This window comes from Ylistrum balloti, unplaced genomic scaffold, assembly GCF_031769215.1.
Source record: "Ylistrum balloti isolate Yb309-2 unplaced genomic scaffold, AGI_CSIRO_Ybal_v1 Utg369668, whole genome shotgun sequence".
Lineage (NCBI taxonomy): Eukaryota > Metazoa > Mollusca > Bivalvia > Pectinida > Pectinidae > Ylistrum > Ylistrum balloti.
In genome coordinates this window covers 1,734,222-1,760,532 of record NW_026781915.1, presented here as the reverse complement: position 1 = coordinate 1,760,532, position 26,311 = coordinate 1,734,222, and the positions used below count along the sequence as shown (strand labels likewise).

The 26,311-nt window shown below is 36.4% G+C and overlaps 2 protein-coding genes across 2 annotated transcripts in view; one reads left to right on the top strand and one right to left on the bottom strand.

The window, feature by feature from the left end:
• LOC132561310 (uncharacterized) overlaps positions 1 to 26,311 on the bottom strand; it is a 59,067-nt gene that overhangs the window by 13,677 nt on the left and 19,079 nt on the right. Inside the window, exons 16-23 of the mRNA XM_060226034.1 lie at positions 25,633 to 25,780; positions 25,274 to 25,305; positions 24,427 to 24,493; positions 23,890 to 24,016; positions 21,920 to 21,961; positions 18,316 to 18,502; positions 14,053 to 14,184; positions 13,234 to 13,596 (exon numbers count right to left, since the gene is read on the bottom strand). Coding sequence (XP_060082017.1) covers positions 13,234 to 13,596; positions 14,053 to 14,184; positions 18,316 to 18,502; positions 21,920 to 21,961; positions 23,890 to 24,016; positions 24,427 to 24,493; positions 25,274 to 25,305; positions 25,633 to 25,780 — 1,098 coding nt within the window. The remainder of the gene's footprint in view (positions 1 to 13,233; positions 13,597 to 14,052; positions 14,185 to 18,315; positions 18,503 to 21,919; positions 21,962 to 23,889; positions 24,017 to 24,426; positions 24,494 to 25,273; positions 25,306 to 25,632; positions 25,781 to 26,311) is intronic.
• Positions 2,780 to 4,105, top strand: LOC132561714 (putative ankyrin repeat protein RF_0381). Its single transcript, XM_060226416.1, has one exon. It carries the CDS (start codon positions 2,780 to 2,782, stop codon positions 4,103 to 4,105), a length of 1,326 nt encoding a protein of 441 aa, XP_060082399.1.

Sequence of the window (26,311 nt, the reverse complement as noted above, 5' to 3'; positions counted from 1 at the left end):
ATATCCTATACATGAGTAAACATGAATACAACAGTCATAACACTTCCATTATTGGAATATTTCCAATTTATTCTTCGAGTCAAGAATTCTTATCTAAAATCTTTTCTTTCAAAGACAATAAGACATGATTTTTTTCCTGGCTAGTAGAGCTTATTTTACGTGGTGATACGTTTCTCTCACACCCAGTTTTCACCTGAGATCTGTGATGTCTACACCCTGTATTGTGTGACTGTTTGATAAGTCACAAGAGAGGCCAACACTTTAACACTACAACTGAATATTAATGTATATTTCAATTTTGATTCATTATTCATACAAATCATTCATATTTGACAACTCATGCCATTTCAAATTCTCAGTTTATATGAGCAATGCTTATAGACTGATGGCAATAACAGGATTTCTTTAAACTGCCATACAAAGAGCAATACACTAACACTGACACCATGTGCCCCGCGTACCGCTGTCAATAACTGTTAATGGCTTATACCAATACATATCTTTATGCTAACAGCCTGGCTATTTAAATTGCCTTTCCCTCATTCCCTATGGTCAACAGTTTATCTGAAATTCATCAATTAGTTTTTAACTATAAAACCCTTAGCTTCAGTCTTTTATCAAATGAAATTTGTGAATATGAAAAATAATCTGCAAGTCGGCACCAGGCATCCAGGAATATCTAAAGTCTAATGCTGAATCTGGAGACAAAGTACAGACAAAATGAAAGATGAGGTTAACAATAAACATTTCTGTTTGTAAAGCCATCAGCTGACTAAGCTTGTGTATAACAAATCCTGGTTATATTGATCAATATCACAATAATCAACAAGATGTCAAACACGATTACCACTACGATTACCACAACTTGAGAAGGGGTCAGTGAAGGTCCTGCTTGACCAGAGGGTGACCTTAAACTGATGCCAGTGCAGCTGGACCACCAGGTATTAACTACATTGGAAAATTAGATTAAGATTGTAGAGGTAAGAAGTCCACTGGACTGACTGGTGCAGTGGAGTGGCACCAGGCCCATAGGGCCATCACTTATCCTAACACAGCCAGGCTTATGTAAACAACAGTCATGTTTGTTTTACATACCACTAAAACTCTGTGTACACTTAACAAGCGACATGAGACATCAAGTGTGCAAGACAAGTTTACTTTTCAAAATTTGAGGATAAGGTAAAAGTCGACCATGCAGACAAGCTTGTGATACAGTCAGTCTTATAGACTCTTTAAGTTTGCTTTACCATTACAAACTGCTTGTCCATCAATGGCATTTACAACAGACACTTACTCTTTCAATTAAATCTATTGGAAATTGTCCAGCAGAAAAAGGATTTCTTGCTTCAAAGGACACACCCACATGTATTAAGACAAAATCAAACTTAGCCAATAATTATTCCTAACCACAGGTAAAAGGAGACAGGAGTCAACAGCGACCACCTTGTTCCCCCGTAGGAAATTTAATGTTAAATTGATAGGTGATATGAGAAGTCAAACACTATTAGGTATAACGCATAGCGCTGCCTATCATAACGTGCAGAGATATGATCTAAACGGCTGTAAAAAATTACACGATTGGACCTGGATAGTTATTCCAATGAGACGGGACAAAGGGAGGTTTGTGTCCATGTTGAATTCCAACTGTTACTGCAGATGACCAGGCCGTTGGGAGTTGTACAGGTGGATATAGGTAAAGTTAGGGCTGTGTGGATTACCCGACTAGAACGAGTACAATCACCCACAGGTAAAAGCACTTGAGGAGAAAGTTATTACACTTGGAAATTGATTTGCAAGGAAAGTGACAGGTTATTGACTGTTGACAAACACACCTAATCCCTTGTTGTACTTAGGTGGGAAAATAGCAACTGTCTCCCTCCTCAGACGTCAGTTACATACCAACACACTCAACCAACAATACACATCATGGCTCCTTATCATTCTACTTAGTGGACTGGTGCAATGTATAATCAGAGAATTACATTTTGACATATTCCTGTTTAATTTTGTGGTCATGTAAGTGTGGGACAAGTTGTACGTCACTGTACTGCTCAACTTTTAAATTGCTGTGAAAATTATTCAGATATATTCTTGTATGTGTTTTTCAAAAGTGGCAAGATGTGAATACGTAAGAATCATAATCCCAGCAAAAACAGGATAAGGTATATATAAGACTGCGGATGACTATTGTTGAAGTGTTTTCTATAATACTGGATTTACTGGTCAGTCGAGGATAACAAGCAAAAATTGTTGAGGATTTAAGAGTAGACCAAAGTTTGCGATGATATACAGCCCTGTATGAAGTGTCCTAATCGCTGGTTTACTAGGAAGATCTAAGACAGGCAGGTAGATACCTACAAGTACCTCTCCAGAAAACCATAACGACTTATCCATAAAACAAGCTGCTTCAGTGCCAGCTATAAACATTTGGATTGAGAGTCTACAGCCCTTACCAACCATAGTCTCTATTCGAGATTCACAACAGACTGGTTACATTGGTACATACTGAGACCTGTCTTCTTAATGAATGTAGAAAGGGACGTGTTTCTAAAGAGGATAACAGAAAAGTACCATCCAGTGATTACACAAGTGTGGTATCTAATGAACAGTATTGAATATATTTAATGAATTTCATACAAGTGTATAGGATTCATGACTCTACGAATGCCATTATAATGTTCTTTTTATAATGTTCTGACTTAAATAATTTGTATCTTTTCACAAAATGAGTAGCAAAAGTTTGTGAATGAATTTCTAAAGTTTAAAAGTTTTGTGGATTATGACCTACCTAATGAAGAACTACGCAGAGCTAGAGGCCGGTTCTGAGGCCTTGGTCAAGGCCATAGTTCTTGGTGATGAAGATGAGATAGTTAATATAATGAATAAGTATGACCAATTCTGCCCAGAAATATTTACAACCATCACGTCTGAAGGTACCACAGCTCTCCACTGTGTGGCCCAACGTGTTCGACCACAGATTCTACGTATCATGTTGGAGCTAGGAGTGGATATCAACAGTCGAGACAATGATGGTGAGACACCACTACTCAAATCTATCCTCTACAACAATCTAGCCACATCCAAGATACTCATAGACCACGGAGCTGATGTCAACGAGACTGTGTGCCATAAAAGTGGCAACACTTTGCTACATAAACTTATCATGGGTGACCGATTCAAGGCTGTAGAAATGGTGGTAGAACGAGGAGCAGCCATTAATGCTGGCGATAAGACTGGACGATCCTCATTCCATATGTCTTTACTGAAGAACAATTTGAAGATGACATCTTTTCTAATTGAAAGGGGTGCAGATGTAAATTCAAGTGACAATTCCGGCAGAAATGCTCTCCATATGACCATTGGATATAAACACCCAGATCTCACCAAATTACTTATTTCAAAGAATGCGGATGTGAGTAGTAAGGATCGCACAGGGACTACACCACTACATTTGTCAGTGTCAGAGGGCTACCTGGATGTAGTTAAACTGATTCTGCGTAGGAGCCAAGCCAATGTCAACACTAAGGAAAAGTTAATGGGACGAACACCCCTCCACATGGCCTGTGCAATTAGTCATTTCCCGATAACTAGGATACTAATAGACAATGGTGCAGATGTAAACCTTACAACAACATTTCGTAAATCTGCCTTACACCTCGCTACAACAAACGGTTCATCTGATATAACATCTCTCCTACTGAAGCATGCTGCTAACGTTAACATGCTGACTATAGGGAACAAGACACCCTTACACAATGCTATAGACTCAGGAAATATTAGTGTGACAAGCCTACTACTTCAATATGGTGCTAACATTAACCTTCGTGATCTCCAGGGGTCAACACCCCTCCATTATTCGGCACGAACAGGAAACACAGACTGTATGCGTCTGCTGCTTCGGTGTGGTGTTAATATTAATAGTTATGACAACAAGCAGAGGACGGCTCTTCACACAGCCATCATCCATGGTCACAGAAATGCAGCAATGTGCCTTATACAAGGTGGTATCAACATAGCAACGGTAGATGAGGACAATAAAGTGGCTACCGATTATGACAAATCAGGAGAAGTAAAAACTCTAGTAGCAAAAATGTATGCTGACTGAATTGTGTTAGATTCCTAGTAATTAACTGCAAAAAAACCTTCTAACATGTTTGTAGATAGATTGGTAGCAATTCTATTGTACATTTTTCCAGAAATCTGTGAATGACAATGAAAAAAGTTAGTTTCCTTGAGAATTAACGTTAAAATCGCAAAAATTTAACAAAACTCATTATACCTTATAATCAATATCAAAAGTTTGCAGCAATCCCTCAGCTAATCACTGAGTAGTTAGTTAAAGCTCATCACTAATTAATCATCAGCCAATCGCTCTTTAGTCAATAGATACTACTTTGCATAATCACTAGCTAGTGCCTAGCTAGTAGAGGGGAAATTAGCCGTTAATCATTCATCATAAAACAATCACTAGAGTATACACACCTATTTCCTAATAACATAAATCAGACCTAGATGCCTTTGTCCTAAATACTGATCTTTTTCCTATGTTTTTGAAGCAAATTTTAGTTGAAACATATGTGTACAAATCTGTGATATTTAAATATAGTGTGAAAAATCAGGTCACTTTTATTTATTGTTCACACACTTCAATTAAATCTGAAAAAAAATAACATTTTCTTGTTCTTCTTTTAGTAAAGGCTACTATATTAACACCACCTAGTGGTAAAATGTTGAACTTCAACACCACCTAGTGGTAAAACTGAACTACAACACCACCTAGTGGTAAAATGTTGAACTTCAACACCAACTGGTAGTAAAATATTGAGATTCAACACTATCTAGTGGTAAAATGTACAGATTCATCATCTCCTTGTGTTAAAATGTACAGATTCATCATCTCCTTGTGGTAAAATGTACAGATTCATCATCTCCTTGTGGTAAAATGTTATCATCTCCTTGTGGTAAAATGTACAGATTCATCATCTCCTTGTGGTGAAATGCACAGATTCATCATCTCCTTGTGGTAAAATGTACAGATTCATCATCTCCTTGTGGTAAAATGTACAGATTCATCATCTCCTTGTGGTAAAATGTACAGATTCATCATCTCCTTGTGATGAAATGTACAGATTCATCATCTCCTTGTGGTAAAATGTACAGATTCATCAACTCCTCATGGAGAATTATACTTGTTTAACACCACCTTTTGACTTTATGGCCTCAAGTGATTAAGAGTTTGGATAGACACATCAGTATAAACAGTCAAACAGACCTAACGAAAAAAATTCTTTATAACCTTTTATTAAGTCAGGGATATAATTATCAAAGCTATGAAATGTTTAGACTTAGATTAGATTTGAAAACATTTTTGTAGACAGATAAGTTCACACTAATGTGTACACACCCAGTGTCATGAGAACATGTAAATCAATCATTCGAAAGAGTAGTTTTATAGATCATCACTAAGGAAGCTTCAACCATGCTTAACAACCATAACATAATCCATCTCATTTTCTCTTCACTTAAGTGCTGGTTTTAAATTCTGTTTGAATATACCTGTATGTAATCAATGAAGCATTATGGGATGGAGCATATTCATACCAAAATTGACAATCTAAACCCCCTTATCCTGAACAAAATACTGATAACATAGCACCCAGTGGTTAATTAGTTAAAACAACTCAAGATCTTTATAATAAATTATCACTTAAAGTTGTCACTACATATCAGTCTAAAACATGTTTTTTTTCTAATCTGAAAGAAAACTGTTTTTAAAAACATGCTGTCCTTTGTGTGTTATCTCTTAGGACAGGTTCTACTGTAGACATGTGTCTTATCTTAAGGACAGGTTTTACTAAGACAACACATGTGTCTTATCTTTTAGGACAGATTCTACTGTTGGCAACAAGGGTGTAATCTCTTAGGACAGTCTCTACTGTTGTAAACTGACGTCTATATATATATTATCAAAAGTTTTACGACTGACAGGATTTTATTAATCTCTTAGAACAAGAACTACTAAAAAGAGGCATGAGTCTTAAATATTTAAGGACATGTTCTACGATAGACAACAGGTGTCCTTGATTATCACTATTGACTCTATGTATCTTATGCCTCTGAACAAGTTCTGCTGTTGACAACATGTGAAACTACTTAAGACGTTACACATTTTTTTTGGTGTGGCAGTTTTACATGCACTCTTTTCTCTCAATTCTCAATATCAATACGTTATATTTCTGAGGACTGTCAGGCCCAGATAGCATGTAAAGCTGTATCTGATGAAATATATAACCCAAGTCAGTTAAACATAAAATATAGGTCACAGTGACCTACATATCACCTCATGGTGTAGTATTCCTGAGGAAATGTGCATTTTACACAATGTAATTTAAGCTAAATGCAATATCAAGCAATTAAGTGGAATAATATATGTCAATCACCAACATGTCACATCGTTTAGCTTGTTGATGTTTTTAGATCAATAAATTTTATTAAGACATTGGCCTGATAATTATGGAGATAAACATGGAACAGACACAAACGATACACATTAAATGTCCATGTCAGATTAGTTAAGGTGAAAACATTAGTCTCACTAATATAGAGGAGTTTGTCAGAATGACTACGGTAAAAGACTCTGACACTACCTGTTTGGTTACACAACTTGATTCAACACATCAAAGCACAGCTTATTATGCTATGGATATCATCATGTTCTTTCATAAAAATTCCATTAAAGAAGAGGACATTGATTTCTACCCAAAGTTATAAGGAGTAGCTCATGAATATTCTATTAATCATTAAACACAAGCTTTTTATAAGTTGTCTACAGATTTATCACTGATATACATATCACCAACAATAAAGAAAACAGCGACCAAATTGTGAAAGCTCTGATGAAATACCAGAATTGTTATTCATTGGTATACAAATGATATCACATGATTATGAACAGTTCTATATCAGAAAATTTACACGATACCCATTCAAATGAACTTCTTCAGGTCAGATTTTACAAAAATAAATCATTCTTCATGTCAGGAGCCGTTATACTACATGTCCAAAGGGAAAAATTCAGCTAAGTTAGGTTTACCATGCATCAAAAGGAGATTTATCTTTTCAGTACATGTAGAACAATTTGCTGAACAAGTTTTCCTTCACAAGCTAACCTTGATAGCATAAATATATCAGAGTAACAGGTAAGTTTACCCTGGTAAAGTGTGACTGTACACTTAATATGCTTAGCAGAGGTATAACTTCTCTGTAACCTTAACATACCTAGAGGAGGTATAACTTCTCTGTAACCTATACATACCTAGAGAGGTATAACTTCTCTGTAACCTATACATACCTAGAGAGGTATAACTTCTCTGTAACCTGTACATACCTAGAGAGGTATAACTTCTCTGTAACCTATACATACCTAGAGGAGGTATAACTTCTCTGTAACCTGACATACCTAGAGAGGTATAACTTCTCTGTAACCTGTACATACATACCTAGAGGAGGTATAACTTCTCTGTAACCTGTACATACCTAGAGGAGGTATAACTTCTCTGTAACCTGTACATACCTAGAGGAGGTATAACTTCTCTGTAACCTGTACATACCTAGAGGAGGTATAACTTCTCTGTAACCTATACATACCTAGAGGAGGTATAACTTCTCTGTAACCTGTACATACCTAGAGGAGGTATAACTTCTCTGTAACCTGTACATACCTAGAGAGGTATAACTTCTCTGTAACCTGTACATACCTAGAGGAGGTATAACTTCTCTGTAACCTATACATACCTAGAGGAGGTATAACTTCTCTGTAACCTATACATACCTAGAGGAGGTATAACTTCTCTGTAACCTATACATACCTAGAGGAGGTATAACTTCTCTGTAACCTATACATACCTAGAGGAGGTATAACTTCTCTGTAACCTATACATACCTAGAGGAGGTATAACTTCTCTGTAACCTGTACATACCTAGAGGAGGTATAACTTCTCTGTAACCTATACATACCTAGAGGAGTAACCTGTATAACTTCTCTGTAACCTCTGTACATACCTAGAGAGGTATAACTTCTCTGTAACCTGTACATACCTAGAGGAGGTATAACTTCTCTGTAACCAACACATACCTAGAGGAGGTATAACTTCTCTGTAACCTATACATACCTAGAGGAGGTATAACTTCTCTGTAACCTATACATACCTAGAGGAGGTATAACTTCTCTGTAACCTATACGTACATACCTAGAGAGGTATAACTTCTCTGTAACCTATACATACCTAGAGAGGTATAACTTCTCTGTAACCTGTACATACCTAGAGAGGTATAACTTCTCTGTAACCTGTACATACCTAGAGAGGTATAACTTCTCTGTAACCTATACATACCTAGAGAGGTATAACTTCTCTGTAACCTATACATACCTAGAGAGGTATAACTTCTCTGTAACCTGTACATACCTAGAGGAGGTATAACTTCTCTGTAACCTATACATACCTAGAGGAGGTATAACTTCTCTGTAACCTATACATACCTAGAGAGGTATAACTTCTCTGTAACCTATACATACCTAGAGAGGTATAACTTCTCTGTAACCTGTACATACCAAGAGGAGGGTTAACTTCTCTGTAACCTGTACATACCTAGAGAGGTATAACTTCTCTGTAACCTGTACATACCTAGAGAGGTATAACTTCTCTGTAACCTGTACATACCTAGAGGAGGTATAACTTCTCTGTAACCTGTACATACCTAGAGGAGGTATAACTTCTCTGTAACCTGTACATACCTAGAGGAGGTATAACTTCTCTGTAACCTATACATACCTAGAGGAGGTATAACTTCTCTGTAACCTGTACATACCTAGAGGAGGTATAACTTCTCTGTAACCTAAACATACCTTTAGAGGTATAACTTCTCTGTAATCTTTACATACCTCGTTGTGGTTTAAATTCTCTTTATCCTACTCATACCTAGAGGAGGTATAACTTCTCTGTAACCTACCTAGTACACTACCTAGAGGAGGGAGGTATAACTTCTCTGTAACCTGTACATACCTAGAGAGGTATAACTTCTCTGTAACCTGTACATACCTAGAGAGGTATAACTTCTCTGTAACCTGTACATACCTAGAGAGGTATAACTTCTCTGTAACCTGTACATACCTAGAGGAGGTATAACTTCTCTGTAACCAACACATACCTAGAGGAGGTATAACTTCTCTGTAACTTCTTCTCTGTAACCTGTACATACCTAGAGGAGGTATAACTTCTCTGTAACCAACACATACCTAGAGGAGGTATAACTTCTCTGTAACCTATACATACCTAGAGAGGTATAACTTCTCTGTAATCTGTACATACCTAGAGGAGGTATAACTTCTCTGTAACCAACACATACCTAGAGGAGGGTTAACTTCTCTGTAACCTGTACATACCTAGAGAGGTATAACTTCTCTGTAACCTGTACATACCTAGAGGAGGTATAACTTCTCTGTAACCTGTACATACCTAGAGGAGGTATAACTTCTCTGTAACCTGTACATACCTAGAGAGGTATAACTTCTCTGTAACCTATACATACCTAGAGAGGTATAACTTCTCTGTAACCTGTACATACCTAGAGGAGGTATAACTTCTCTGTAACCTGTACATACCTAGAGAGGTATAACTTCTCTGTAACCTATACATACCTAGAGAGGTATAACTTCTCTGTAACCTATACATACCTAGAGAGGTATAACTTCTCTGTAACCTATACATACCTAGAGGAGGTATAACTTCTCTGTAACCTGTACATACCTAGAGGAGGGTTAACTTCTCTGTAACCTGTACATACCTAGAGGAGGTATAACTTCTCTGTAACCTATACATACCTAGAGGAGGGTTAACTTCTCTGTAACCTGTACATACCTAGAGAGGTATAACTTCTCTGTAACCTATACATACCTAGAGAGGTATAACTTCTCTGTAACCTGTACATACCTAGAGGAGGTATAACTTCTCTGTAACCTATACATACCTAGAGAGGTATAACTTCTCTGTAACCTATACATACCTAGAGGAGGTATAACTTCTCTGTAACCTGTACATACCTAGAGAGGTATAACTTCTCTGTAACCTGTACATACCTAGAGAGGTATAACTTCTCTAACCTGTACATACCTAGAGGAGGTAACTTCTGTACATACCTAGAGAGGTATAACTTCTCTGTAACCTATACATACCTAGAGAGGTATAACTTCTCTGTAACCTATACATACCTAGAGAGGTATAACTTCTCTGTAACCTATACATACCTAGAGAGGTATAACTTCTCTGTAACCTATACATACCTAGAGGAGGTATAACTTCTCTGTAACCTGTACATACCTAGAGGAGGTATAACTTCTCTGTAACCTATACATACCTAGAGAGGTATAACTTCTCTGTAACCTGTACATACCTAGAGGAGGTATAACTTCTCTGTAACCAACACATACCTAGAGGAGGTATAACTTCTCTGTAACCTATACATACCTAGAGAGGTATAACTTCTCTGTAACATGTACATACCTAGAGAGGTATAACTTCTCTGTAACCTACCTAGAGAGGTATAACTTCTCTGTAACCTATACATACCAAGAGAGGTATAACTTCTCTGTAACCTATACATACCTAGAGAGGTATAACTTCTCTGTAACCTATACATACCTAGAGGAGGGTTAACTTCTCTGTAACCTATACATACCTAGAGTGGTATAACTTCTCTGTAACCTGTACATACCTAGAGGAGGGTTAACTTCTCTGTAACCTATACATACCTAGAGGAGGGTTAACTTCTCTGTAACCTATACATACCTAGAAAGATATAACATCCCTGAAGCCTGTAAAAGGGATCCTTATTTCTTCCCACTGGAGGTATAAGTTTTCTAAAACCTACATAACCTTATAGGAATTCTTACTTCTTGGTAACCTATAGGAATTATCTGTAATTTACATCTGCCTATAGGATGTAAAACTTCCTTGTAACCTATACATGCCTGTAGGAGTTATAACCTCTTTAAAACCAAAATATTCATAGCCTATATGCCATTAAAAGGTCAGCTAATCTGTATATACCTTCAGGAGTCACCATTTCTCTCTAACCTACATAAATACATATATATCCCTACTGAGTTGTAATTTTCCCTTAATCTATAAACGCATTTGACAGTAGATTCTATTACCCAGAGTCTTTTACTTAATATAAAAAAAGCAATCGATAAAGTAGGTCGGACTAAATGAGTATTGATTTGTGTCATTGATTTCCCCTCTGGTATAGAGTCAACTGTACAATACCTGGTCAGAGAATGGTTAGTCAGCACATTGTTACGCCACACCTTGCCTTACAATACACAGTTATTAACATATCAATAAGATCCTATCTCACTAAGATTGCCCATTATATGCTGTTAGATGTAATCAGATTGATCCAACTGATACTATGGTTTCTTTTCAGGCCCTGATCAATAGTACACTGTCTAATGCACCTGCACACCTCAGTTTGTATGTAACATTTCTTACAATCAATTCTCCCCATATTAATATACATAACCTATATTACAATTATATATGGATTTTTTCAGTAACAAATTTAACTGTTAAAAGCAAATCATTGATCACATATTGTTGAGTTTGATTAAATACTACATTATCACCTTGTATAAAGACTTAATTGCCTGGTCTGTGATTCATCAAGTGAAGTTTCACTACAGCGTATCAAATAATGTAAATTACAAACCAGTTGATTAATCAGTGCTATGCTGAGATCAATCAACAGGAGCACTTTAATGGCAGTGACATTAAAAGCACAATGTAAATAAAATAAAATTATACAGTGACACATTTATAACAGAGTTTTAACCATAAAGTTTTATTTATTTTCTCAATAACTTGGGGATTTAAATTACACATATATTGTAGTTTAAAAATTTGTGTACAGTGAGATTGGTAAAGTGTAAATTGAGACTGGAACTGTGTATAGCGAGATTAGTAAAAGTGTATAGTAAAATTGGTAAAGTCTAAATTGAGAATGGCACAGTGTTATTGAAGTTGGTAGTGTATAGTGAAATTGATACAATGTATAGTGAGGTTGGTATAATGTATAGTGACTCTGATATAATGTATAGTGAGACTGGTTAAATATAGAGTGAGATTGGTATAATGTATAGTGAGATTGGTATAATGTATAGTGAGATTGGTACAATTTATAGTGAGACTGGTACAATGTATAGTGAGATTGGTTAAGTATAGAGTGAGATTGGTATAATGTATAGTGAGACTGGTACAATGTATAGTGAGACTGGTGTAATATATAGTGAGATTGGCATAATGTATAGTGAGATTGGTATAATGTATAGTGAGACTGGTATAATGTATAGTGAGAATGGTATAATGTATAGTGAGATTGGTATAATGTATAGTGAGACTGGTGTAATGTATAGTGAGACTGGTATAATGTATAGTGAGACTGGTGTAATGTATAGTGAGACTGGTGTAATGTATAGTGAGATTGGTGTAATGTATAGTGAGACTGGTGTAATGTATAGTGAGATTGGTACAGTGTATAGTGAGGTTGGTATAATGTATAGTGAGATTGGCACAGTGTAAAGTGAGATTTAGTTTACTGACTTGTCAAATGTATAGGAAGAACATAGCTAAGACAGTTCATCAGTGGAACAATAATTAAATAGTTGTCTCTTTATTAGGTCAGACTGACCAAATGACTTGTCTGAGGACACTGCTTATATCTGAAGGCCACAGACTAACAAGGTCGCAGTTGTAGAAATTCATTGAAACCGGGAGAATTCATTACCTATTGTGTCTGAGGACACTGTTTACACCTGAAGGTCACAGACTAACAATTTGACAGTAACGATGATTCATAATGTGCTCATTTATCTTTTCTTTTGAAAATACTCTGTTGTTTTGGAATTTTTGAGAGTTTGTATTTTATATCTAAATTTCAAACCTCAAAAAAATTCCTTTACGTACACTTTTTGTACTTGTACCTTTAATCAACATGCTAAGTTGTGCTTTCTAAATGTTTACACAAAATCTTCAGTGAATGATAAATCAGATTTCACCAAATGATTAATTTAAGTGTAACATACAGGAGTCTCTCTTCAGTATACCCGATGGAATGGTATTAACAAGCATCATGGTATTTCAGTTTTTACTTAACTACATAAAAGACTAAGAGACTTACCTCCCCCTTGGCCAGAGCTGCAGCTTCCATTGCACATTGTATACAGTCATGTACCCCAGGGATGCCTGTCACTCCCCCAACAGCTGTCACCACCGTGGGTGTGGCATTACCAGAAGGTTGTGGAGAGGCTGATGAATCAGGGACAGTTGGAGCTTGTGAGGGGACCTGTGAAGGGACCTGTGAAGTGGGCTGTGAAGGGGTCTGTGAAGGGGTTTGGGAACGAGTCTGCTGAGTAGTATCTGCTGCAGGCATAGCTCCAGTGTCCAGTGTAACATCAATATGAACCGGTCTCCGTGTCTTGGGCTGCCCTTCCCCTTCTTTTCCTTCAACTGTCTGGTCCATAGCTACAGGTTCTCCATCCCTCTACAAAACAGGACAAATCTCATGCTGACCATATTTAAATTAATTCAAACATTTATTATTAGAAATTGTAATACAGAATGTTAGTGTTTCCTTACAACAGAAAATACCTGGAATACACCTGACGTTCCAGGTTTGCAAATTTTTGATAATTTGCCGGTTACATATATTTATGAAGGCCTTGATATTCAAGCACTTTTATATTTGGTGTTTTCATTTTTATTTTTTGAATTGTATCAGTTTTGCTTTGATTGCAACACTCATGAAAGTAAATCACATATTCACAATCATTAACAATAACATACTTTATATACCCAGTTTATACTTTACAGTATATCCAAATTTCAGGAAATGTTTGTTGTGTGCCTGTATAAATGGATACAAATGTATAGCCATGAATGAAAAATTCAGGTTAATTAGTACGTAATCATCTCCAAGCTAAAAACCTTACAATCTTACCTGACTATCAACACCTCCAGGCCTAGCGAATTCCTGATCTCGTGAAGATAATACTCGCCGGGTAAGGTCTAATTTCAAATCCAGTTTTTCCTTGAGTAGAGAGGATACAGGTCGAGGAGTCTCCTGCATCTCCTGTTTGATAACCAAAGAATAAATGATTATGTCTCCATGACAAACAGGTAAACATAATTTTCACTTTTCAAAATTTTTAACTTCTAAGGGAAATAAATGTATACATCACATCTGTTTGGCATCATGCCAAAGCCATTTATCCTTAGGATGACTATTTAATGATAAAAACTAATGCTAGTTTCTTCTGATGACCAATTAAGAATTAGGTTATCATTATTTCTTGTCTAGATCAACTATTTTAACAAAAGCTGTGGCAACAAATTAACACCACAATAACTGGTAATTTGCCTCACAAAACTGTGATAAATCACAAAAGTTTAACTCCTGCTTACAATAAATTCCAGGATATAATTAAGTTAACAAAACCAACAGCTGACATATAGAATAGTAGATTGCAGCACCAACAACTGGAACAGTTAATTTCATGATGAAAGAGCATTGTAAAAAACAAAGTCAACAAACATATTTAAATACTAAAATCATTATTAGATGCGTAAGTTTCCTACCTGAGCTGCTTATTATTGTAAATTTATATAATATATGTAGTTTTACCTGTGTAAACCCATATATCAGTACAAGAACTGAAGTGGCTGGTGATTATAAATAATAATAAATGGTTGGTGATTATAAATAATAATAAATGGTTCGTGATTTTAAATAATAAATGGTTGGTGATTATAAATAATGATAAATGGTTGGTGATTATAAATAATAATACACTGATGTACACGTATAACTAGAGTCACAACACAAGAGTATTCTGTGATATTGATACAGATACATTGTAGTACATGTATAACTAGAGTCACAACACAAGAGTATTCTGTGATATTGATACAGATACATTGTAGTACACGTATAACTAGAGTCACAACACAAGAGTATTCTGTGATATTGATACAGATACATTGTAGTACATGTATAACTAGAGTCACAACACAAGAGTATTCTGTGATATTGATACAGATACATTGTAGTACATGTATAACTAGAGTCACAACACAAGAGTATTCTGTGATATTGATACAGATACATTGTAATGTACGTATGCTCAATAATCAGTAAACCAATGTATGTATTTTGAAGTTAAACACTTAATGTTATGGGTGTTACCAGAGTTATGTCCCTTCCTTTGTATTTTTCGTTACCTGTATTATAAAAATGTGTCTAGCTGCTTACTTTTGTGACAGCTAGGAAACTGTAAAACGCATGTGACTTAAAGAAAGCTCTACACATTATTCTGCTCTTTACTATTATCAGACAATTTCTAAACTTCATGAATAAGGATAATTACAAAAGTCATCTAAACATAAACTTGGTTGGTGAAGTGTCGTGGTCTGAAATATAACTAACATACTTGACAGTCTGACCTACATGAAACTTTGCACTGAACTGAAGTCAGGATATCAGGAATCATATGAAAAATTGTCTGTAAAGGTATTGCATTTATCTTTAAATTTAGTGAAAACAAATGAAACACAGATTGTTATTGAAATAAAAGAAAATGTCAAATTTGACCTAACAAATCACACTTTAAGATCACAATAAACTTCCTCAAATTAGAACTTAGTATTTCTAAAAGAAAAAAAATTTACAGAAAATATTTATCAAATAGCATTATTTATCAGATTTGCCAAATAATGTAAATTTAGCCACAGAAAATATCATGGTTTACCCAGTATATAACAAATCTAATTTAGTCAGCCATAGCCATTTAATAATATACAATGTCCTCTTTACCCTGAGGTGATATAGCTATTTAGCCACCTTCAATATACTTTTGAACTTGAAATGACATAGCTATTTAGCCAAACATGATGTATTTGTGAGCTTGAAATGACATAGCTATTTATACAAACAAAATGTCCTATTTAACCTGTGATGACTTTGCTATTTGGCACATGTATATTTTCCCTATGTTGAGGTGACATAGCTATTTAGCCAAACAAATGTCCTATTTAACCTGTGATGACTTAGCTATTTAGCCATGCATGTTTCCCTACACTGAGGTGACACAACTATTTAGCCACACAAATGTCCTATTTAACCTGTGATGAATTTGCTATTTAGCTGTGCATGTTTTCAATCGCTGAGGTGACACAACTATTTAGCCACACTTTTGTTCTGCCTTGTGATGACTAAGCTATTTAGCCATGCATGTTTCCCTACACTGAGATGACACAACTATTTAGCCACACAAATGTCCTGCTTAACCTGTGATGACTTAGCTATTTAGCTGTGCATGTTTTCCTTAACCTGAGGTGAAACAACTATTTAGCCACACAAATGTCCTATTTAACCTGTGATGACTTAGCTATTTAGCCGTGCATGTTTTCCCAACACTGAGGTGACACAACTATTTAGCCACACAAATGTCCTATTTAACCTGTGATGACTAAGCTATTTAGCTGTGCATGTTTCCCTATGCTGAGGTGACACAACTATTTAGCCACACAAATGTCCTATTTAACCTGTGATGACTTAGCTAGTTAGCCATGCATGTTTCCCTATGCTGAGGTGACACAACTATTTAGCCACACAAATGTCCTATTTAACCTGTGATGACTTAGCTATTTAGCCATGCATGTTTCCCTATGCTGAGGTGACACAACTATTTAGCCACACAAATGTCCTATTTAACCTGTGATGACTTAGCTATTTAGCCGTGCATGTTTCCCTACGCTGAGATGACACAACTATTTAGCCACACAAATGTACTATCTAACCTGTGATGACTTAGCTATTTAGCCGTGCATGTTTCCCTACGTTGAGATGACACAACTATTTAGCCACACTTTTGTTCTGCCCTGTGATGACTTAGCTATAAAGCCATCACACTTACCCAGGGTATGGTATATCTATTGTGGTGAAACAGTCGATCAGGTAGTATACCCATGATAAGCTACAATTCATTTACAAAATAATAACTTGAGAACACAAAAAGCAATGATTTGAATCAGTTCATCAGAATACAAAGTTATAACAAAGAAATCACTTTAACAGAAACACTGTAATTACAGAAGTCACTCCTCTGATTAGGCTCTGAATAACTAAAGAAACAAAATGAAAGTGTCTAAGTATACCATTCCATTTTTCGGTTATGTACCCCTAAAAACCCTGTAATGTGTGCAACTACATAACTTACACAGGTATATCTGAGGCTGAAAATACACTTCTACTAATACTACACATTCACCTTGTCAATTAACCTAGATTTATTTATTTTGCACACACAAACACTTGTCTTCATACTTATCAACATTGTTCGGTGTTTGAAGTAATTATCTACCTATTAATGACCAAATCAGGTAATTATGATCTTCACAAGTCAAGTTTTCTTTCATATTTCAATATCATATCCAGTGAATATGATGTATTGCATGTGATTGACATACAGATCACGGAATGCAGGCATGTGTGTTTCATGACACATTTTGTTACGATAAGGCTATCCCTATCTATTTTAATGAATATATAAATGTCAGACTCGGATATGCTTTGTAAATACCAATGATGCTGGTTATAATAAATCTATAGTATCAATTGACACTCTGCATACTAATATATCAACACACACTCCTGAATACACAAGACATGTGCTCATGGTTCAATCGCTGTGATATAAAATGCGAAGGATGATAACATGAAACCTTTCATTCTTTAACATTTTGAACAAGTTTTTTAAAAGAGAGTCATATTATAATAAATATATTTTTCACTGTCCCAAACAGGCCACTGTTTTTACTGCCCCACCCCCTTTTCCCCCACCACAACCCCTCCAATCACACTTCTGAACCTTTAATTCCTCATGAAAACTGCACACATTACACGGGTGGGTTTCACTTTTTATCTTTACATATGATTAATTGTATTTTGCATCTGATGGGCCTTTGACCTAAGGAAATAAGACAGAACTTCTAGGGTCCATTAAGTGGGAAGTGTTGTGAGTGTGTTCTTAGCTGGATCAGGGTGCTACTTCATGTCATAGAGGGGTAGGGGTTAGGGATTAGGCATGGTGAGTGTGTACCTATCTTGGGTCAGGGTGCCTTCCCAGGTGTACTAGTGGGGTGGTGAAGCGAGTGTGTATTCAGCTGGGTTAGGGTGCTTTTCACTGTAGTAGATTGTACCTACCTTGGGTCTGTGTGCCTTCTCCGGTGTAGTAGGGGGGTGGCGTGGTGAGTATACGAGGGGAGCTTCCTGTCCCGGTCCAGGAGTAGGAGTGTTCCAGTTGGGTGAATTTGGTCGGACAGTGTTGTCATCCATATTGGCCTTGCGTTCTAGGTCCTTTTGAAGGTCCTCAACATTATGCATTGTCAGCCTGTTTACATGTATATTACTTCTTATAAGAGTCTGCACATCAGAGAGAAATTTCAACTCACAGCATTACCTGTTTACATAATGTGTAACTGAAACAACTCCAATACTACACCAATATACTTGGTCAAGTTTCTCATAAAAACAACGAATACAATACATCATACCAGGCCACCACAATGTCTAATGGGACAAATACATTCATGAACACAACAGTAAACATTTCTACCAAATTTACACTAATATCTCAGTATATCAAAACTAGACTTTTTTGAAAGAAATTTTACATGTATATCATTTATCACAAACAAATGTCACACAAACTAAACCATCAGGATGAAATAGAAAGCTAATTATAGCGTCAGTTCTTTCTCCATTCTCTAATTACAGTCTATATCTCCATAAATGAACAACTGGAAGAAAAAAATTAAAACAATACATTATCATTTTTTAAGGCATTCCTGTGAAAAACATGTTCAAACTGACTTTGATAGTTTATATAACATGCAATAAAATCTAATCTAACATAAAGAAAGGTAGCGTTACTTCCCTTAAACATTACAAGATACACCAGGAAACAGTAAATGAATTTAAGGTTATGACAGCACATAGTACATATAAAGTAGGAGGAAACAAAGGTTTACACAGTAGGTATACAGTAAGAAATTATCAAAAGCAGAAACTAGGAGGAACAATTACATGCACTTATGTGATTTAATGATCAATACAAACTACAGGTAAGTCAATGTGATTTATATAGGGTGTGGCACTAGACATTATAGGTATTGGCACTAGACATTACAGGTAAGGTTGGGTTATACTTAGTCAAGGTGAGTTATATAGGGTGTGGCACTAGACATTACAGGTAAGGTTGGGTCATACTTAGTCAAGGTGAGTTATATAGGGTGTGGCACTAGACATTACAGGTAGTGGCACTAGACATTACAGGTAAGGTTGGGTTATACTTAGTCATGGTGAGTTATATACGGTGTGGCACTAGACATTACAGGTAAGGTTGGGTCATACTTAGTCAAGGTTAGTTATATTGGGTGTGGCACTAGACATTACAGGTAACGTTGGGTTATACTTAGTCAAGGTTAGTTATATTGGGTGTGGCACTAGACATTACAGGTAAGGTTGGGTCATACTTAGTCATGGTGAGTTATATACGGTGTGGCACTAGACATTACAGGTAAGGTTGGGTCATACTTAGTCAAGGTTAGTTATATTGGGTGTGGCACTAGACATTACAGGTAACGTTGGGTTATACTTAGTCATGGTGAGTTATATACGGTGTGGCACTAGACATTACAGGTAAGGTTGGGTCATACTTAGTCAAGGTTAGTTATATTGGGTGTGGCACTAGACATTACAGGTAACGTTGGGTTATACTTAGTCATGGTGAGTTATATACGGTGTGGCACTAGACATTACAGGTAAGGTTGGTTCATACTTAGTCAAGGTTAGTTATATTGGGTGTGGCACTAGACATTACAGGTAACGTTGGGTTATACTTAGTCATGGTGAGTTATATACGGTGTGGCACTAGACATTACAGGTAGTGGTACTAGACATTACAGGTAAGGTTGGGTTATACTTAGTCATGGTGAGTTATAGACGGTGTGGCACTAGACATTACAAGTAGTGGTACTAGACATTATAGGTAAGGTTGGGTTATACTTAGTCATGGTGAGTTATATACGGTGTGGCACTAGACATTACAGGTAGTGGTACTAGACATTACAGGTAAGGTTGGGTCATACTTAGTCAAGGTTAGTTATATTGGGTGTGCCACTAGACATTACAGGTAACGTTGGGTTATACTTAGTCATGGTGAGTTATATACGGTGTGGCACTAGACATTACAGGTAGTGGTACTAGACATTACAGGTAAGGTTGGGTCATACTTAGTCAAGGTTAGTTATATTGGGTGTGGCACTAGACATTACAGGTAACGTTGGGTTATACTTAGTCATGGTGAGTTATATACGGTGTGGCACTAGACATTACAGGTAAGGTTGGGTCATACTTAGTCAAGGTTAGTTATATTGGGTGTGGCACTAGACATTACAGGTAACGTTGGGTTATACTTAGTCATGGTGAGTTATATACGGTGTGGCACTAGACATTACAGGTAAGGTTGGGTCATACTTAGTCAAGGTTAGTTATATTGGGTGTGGCACTAGACATTACAGGTAACGTTGGGTTATACTTAGTCATGGTGAGTTATATACGGTGTGGCACTAGACATTACAGGTAGTGGTACTAGACATTACAGGTAAAGTTGGGTTATACTTAGTCATGGTGAGTTATATACGGTGTGGCACTAGACATTACAGGTAGTGGTACTAGACATTACAGGTAAGGTTGGGTTATACTTAGTCAAGGTGAGTTATAGACGGTGTGGCACTAGACATTACAGGTAAGGTTGGGTTATACTTAGTCATGGTGAGTTATATACGGTGTGGCACTAGACATTACAGGTAAGGTTGGGTTATACTTAGTCAAGGCGAGTTATATAGGGCGTGGCACTAGACATTACAGGTAAGGTTAGAAAGGCCATTCAAAGTTAAGGAGAGTTATAGGGGTTGTGGTACTAGATATTAAAAGTAAGGTTGGGTCATATCTAGTCAATGGGAGTTATATAGGGTTGGTATTAAATACTACAGGTAAGGTTAGACCCCACCTAGTCAAGGTGAGTTATATAGGGTTGGTATTAAATACTACAGGTAAGGTTAGACCCCACCTAGTCAAGGTGAGTTATATAGGGTTGGTATTGAATACTACAGGTAAGGTTTGACCCCACCTAGTCAAGGTGAGTTATATAGGGTTGGTATTAAATACTACAGGTAAGGTTAGATCCCACCTAGTCAAGGTGAGTTATATAGGGTTGGTATTAAATACTACGGGTAAGGTTAGACCCCACCTAGTTAAGGTGAGTTATGTAGGGTTGGTATTAAATACTACAGGTAAGGTTAGACCCCACCTAGTCAAGATGAGTTATATAGGGTTGGTATTAAATACTACAGGTAAGGTTAGACCCCACCTAGTTAAGGTGAGTTATGTAGGGTTGGTATTAAATACTACGGGTAAGGTTAGACCCCACCTAGTTAAGGTGAGTTATGTAGGGTTGGTATTAAATACTACAAGTAAGGTTAGACCCCACCTAGTTAAGGTGAGTTATGTAGGGTTGGTATGAAATACTACAGGTAAGGTTAGACCCCACCTAGTCAAGGTGAGTTATATAGGGTTGGTATTAAATACTACGGGTAAGGTTAGACCCCACCTAGTTAAGGTGAGTTATGTAGGGTTGGTATTAAATACTACAGGTAAGGTTAGACCCCACCTAGTTAAGGTGAGTTATGTAGGGTTTGGTACTAAACACTACAGGTAAGGCTACAACCTCCCTAGTTAAGGGTACCTGTTAGGAAACTTATGATTGGCAAGGAATTCCTTGAGGAGGCTGAAACAAGAAAAAGCAATCACTCCATAATGTCGCTCACAATTATAGATAATATCAACCTGGCTTGTTAACCCAAAAAACCTTATCAACACAAACAATCAACAATCCTTTGGTTTACATCTCTAAAGCACCACTGGTATTATATGTTAAGCTCATTATGACCGTTACCATTTTAACTTCCCTCTATTTGATATTGTTGTTGAGTAATAAACCCACCAATATCTATTACATTTCTGTAGACTTACCTAACAAATAAATTTCACTGTCCTGTAATAAGACCACCCATTTCTATTGCTGTTCTGTAGGTGTACTAAACAAATACTATTCTTTGTTCAGCCATAAGACTACCCTCAAATATGGAGTCAGTGGCATTATGTTTTGGCCCCATTGGCTTAATTCAGGACTTCTTTGTTAGTAAAATAAGTGTAAAAAGTAAAGATATAATGGCTAACATGATTGATGTCAATGTCTTAATTATAAAGAGTAATCCAGAACTTTTCACCATGTAACAAGGCTATATGATACATCAGGCCTGAAGTCACAGCAGACTGGCAAACCTATACAGTCAGAGTGTTCCTATGTCAGTGTCCATATTTTTGTCCCCTAGTAAGTGTTCCTATGGCAGTGCCCATATTTCTGTCCCCTAGTGACTGTTTCTATGGCTGTGCCCATATTTCTGTTCCCTAGTAACTGTTCCTATGGCAATGCCCATATTTCTGTTCCCCAGTAACTGTTTCTATGGCTGTTCCCATATTTCTGTTCCCCAATAACTGTTTCTATGGCTGTTCCCATATTTCTGTTCCCTAGTAACTGTTCCTATGGCAATGCCCATATTTCTGTCCCCTATTAACTATTTCTGTCCCCTAGTAACTGTTTCTATGGCTGTGCCCATATTTCTTTCCCCTAGTGAGTGTTCCTATGTCAGTTCCCATATTTCTGTCCCCTAGTAAGTGTTCCTATAATAATGCCCCTATTTCCCTCCCCTAGTATGTGTTCCTTTGGTGTTGCCCATATTTCTGTCCCCTATTAACTATTTCTGTCCCCTAGTAACTGTTCCTATGGCAATGCCCATATTTCTGTCCCCTATTAACTATTTCTGTCCCCTAGTAACTGTTTCTATGGCTGTGCCCATATTTCTTTCCCCTAGTGAGTGTTCCTATGTCAGTTCCCATATTTCTGTCCCCTAGTAAGTGTTCCTATAATAATGCCCCTATTTCCCTCCCCTAGTATGTGTTCCTTTGGTGTTGCCCATATTTCTGTCACTTGTGATACTTAATGTGAAACAAGCAAGCAGTAGAAGCTCAAAAGATTCAGTATCATATCACACAACTTCAAATCACAAATTATCTGACATCGTAAATGTCCACACTGACCCATAACCATTACTTTCTCTTAAGAAACATTAATTCCACTCTACAGTCACTTTCTAAAACACCTCTAGTAAAAATCACATATTTTCAACATAAAAATATTAGTTTGTTAAAATAGATAAACAAACATCAATCACTTCAATATTGTACCTTTCATCAAAGTGCATAACACTGAAACATGGAGATTGCACTTGTAGCCTTGAATTGTTCATATTCAAAAGTGACAACAATTGAGTAAATGTGAGTTAATCTGTTCTCACAATGTTGGTAAACATGAGTCAATATTTCCCTGTACAATATACATATATCATGGGTCAATCTTTACTCAAACTGCAGGTAAAGATGAGTCAATCAATATATAATGTCAATTAACAGGAGTAAATCTATTCTCAAACTGTAGGTAAATGTGATTCGACATCTCTCTGGTACTTTTTTAACAAACACAATAAGTGTTTATATTTGTTACCTCTTGATATACGAGTTTCAAATTTGACTGCATGATTTTAAACTTGTCAATAATCATAGAATATGATAGAATGTGACCAAATAATCACATACCTGTCACCAATGGCTCCCTTCGGTTTCCAGACGCCCAGATCCAGGTCCCAACCTAGGTGGTCCATATTGATATATGTGTAGTGGTCATCGCTGTGTTTCAGTTTACTTTCCATAGCACCGTTGGCCACTAAACAACAAGATGATTTATAATAAACCTACAGCAATGATGCTGTGACATTGCTAACTGAATCATGCTGTAAAACAGCATTAAAACTACAACTTTAATAGATAAACATGTCTACTGTAATCAAGCAGATGTAAAACAACACAAGCTCTGAGTCAAGGGGACATAACTCTGTCATTACCCTACATTAACATAGCCCAATACATACTGTAAGACATGTTAGTCGGTGTACTGAGTACAACAGTAAGTTAGTAGTTTTATCATCATAGTAAGACTAATAGTTCACACTACCAGTATTTAGGTGAAGCATTACAAAACTTACTATACATTGACCTTTGACACAGATTTCTATACACCATGGCCTAGTTAGGTCATCGATACCAGGACTTGTACACTCTGATTAAACATTTTACCTGGTACAGAATCCATTGAAACCAAGGCAACAAAAGGTTGTGGGAGGGACACAATTTTACCCAGTGTCTGAAAAACATTAAAACATTCTAGCATTTTAATTCAATTCAATACACTTAGTTTAATAATATATTACAATTCTGTATTTCAATGAACTTTAACATCCTTTACAACAAATTTTCAATGGTTAAAATATCACTTTCAAATAGATGTGACCAGTTAGTAGATTTCTCACACTGTGATCTAACATTGACTTTGATAAAGGAAGTACATCATAATATCTATTATGATTTTAGAGCATCAAACACATCCAATTACCTAGGTCACCAGGAAACAGAACAATTTTTTCAGATCCCAAATATTTCAAAGCTTATTGATTGTAGTCACAACAAGAAAGCTGATCTTTGACCTCCGATATGACTTCCTTACGAATGATCCCATGATTGTGATTTTTCAAAAAGAAAAAAATGTACAGCATAACCTCAATATACCACTACCTTCCACTGAGTGAAGTTTGGGTGGTACAAGAATTTTCTTAATGCATTTATATACACAGTGTACACAATTAACCAATGGACTTGGTCAGCTGTAAAGTCACTGACCCTATCACAGGTGAATTCTGTGACATTGTGGCAGGGTTATTGGAGGAATACAAAAGGCTATTTGTACAAATGTTGTCATAACAATGTGGCAAATGGCAGTAAGTTAGTTTGGCATTAGGACAGGTGCATCTACAGAAATCTATACTGATAAAATTAATGGCAATATGCGAGTTGTGCAGTACAACGGTTGGCAATACAACAAAGTTATACAGCACAGTGGGAGATATCCTTAACTAATGTTACCTACCTGTGGCCCAAGCAGTAAAATGTCACCAAGACCTGTAATACCAAATCAGACAAGTCATCATTTTTAAGTAAATTCAAATTTGTCTCATGCTTAATTGTAAAAACATAGAGTGACAAATTAATCTTTTAAAAACAGTGAGTGAACATAAATTTAATACTTAAGTCCATCAAATATCTTATTATGAACAACAGATTTGTTGGAAAGACTCGAACATAAACTTGGATAATAAATGGTTTAAGATCAGAAACATTTATTTAAGTTACAAGGACATCGGGTGGCATGTTCGTAATCATCTTTATCAATGATAATTTTGTTAAAACTGTTGACATTTTAATCAGTGATAGTGACAAAGTACATACGTGGGAACCTCTTCCTGCCTCGCTCTGATGGTCGTCTAGCACTCATGATCCGAGGAGCATCTTTGTGGGGACTTGTTACACCTTTAGAATGGAAGTCTGCTAACTCCAGGGCAGAAAGAGGGCGCTTCATGGGCAGTGCCTTCATAGACTGTTTGGATGATAAGGATAGACAAGGCCTTCATTAACTGTGACAAGTATGATATATATAAACAAGGCCTACATTGATTGTCACAAGTATGAGATACATAAACAGGACCTTAATTGATTGTGACAAGGATGATATACATAAACAGGGCCTCCATTCATTGTGACAAAGATGATATACATAAACAGGGCCTCCATTGATTGTGACAAGTATAGTATAAATAAACAGGACCTTCATTGATTGTGACATGTATGGTATACATAAACAGGGCCTCTATTGATTGTCACAAGTATGGTATACATAAACAAGACCTTTGTTGATTGTAACATGGATGATATACATAAACAGGACCTTAATTGATTGTGACAAGGATAATATACATAAACAGGGCCTCCATTCATTGTGACAAAGATGATATACATAAACAAGGCCTCCATTGTCTGTGACAAGTATAGTATACATAAACAGGACCTTCATTGATTGTGACATGTATGGTATACATAAACAGGACCTTAATTGATTGAGATGAGGATG

Bases quoted from the DNA above. Each gene is read 5' to 3' on its own strand.
- LOC132561714 (XM_060226416.1), top strand. From the start codon at position 2,780: ATGACCTACCTAATGAAGAACTACGCAGAGCTAGAGGCCGGTTCTGAG.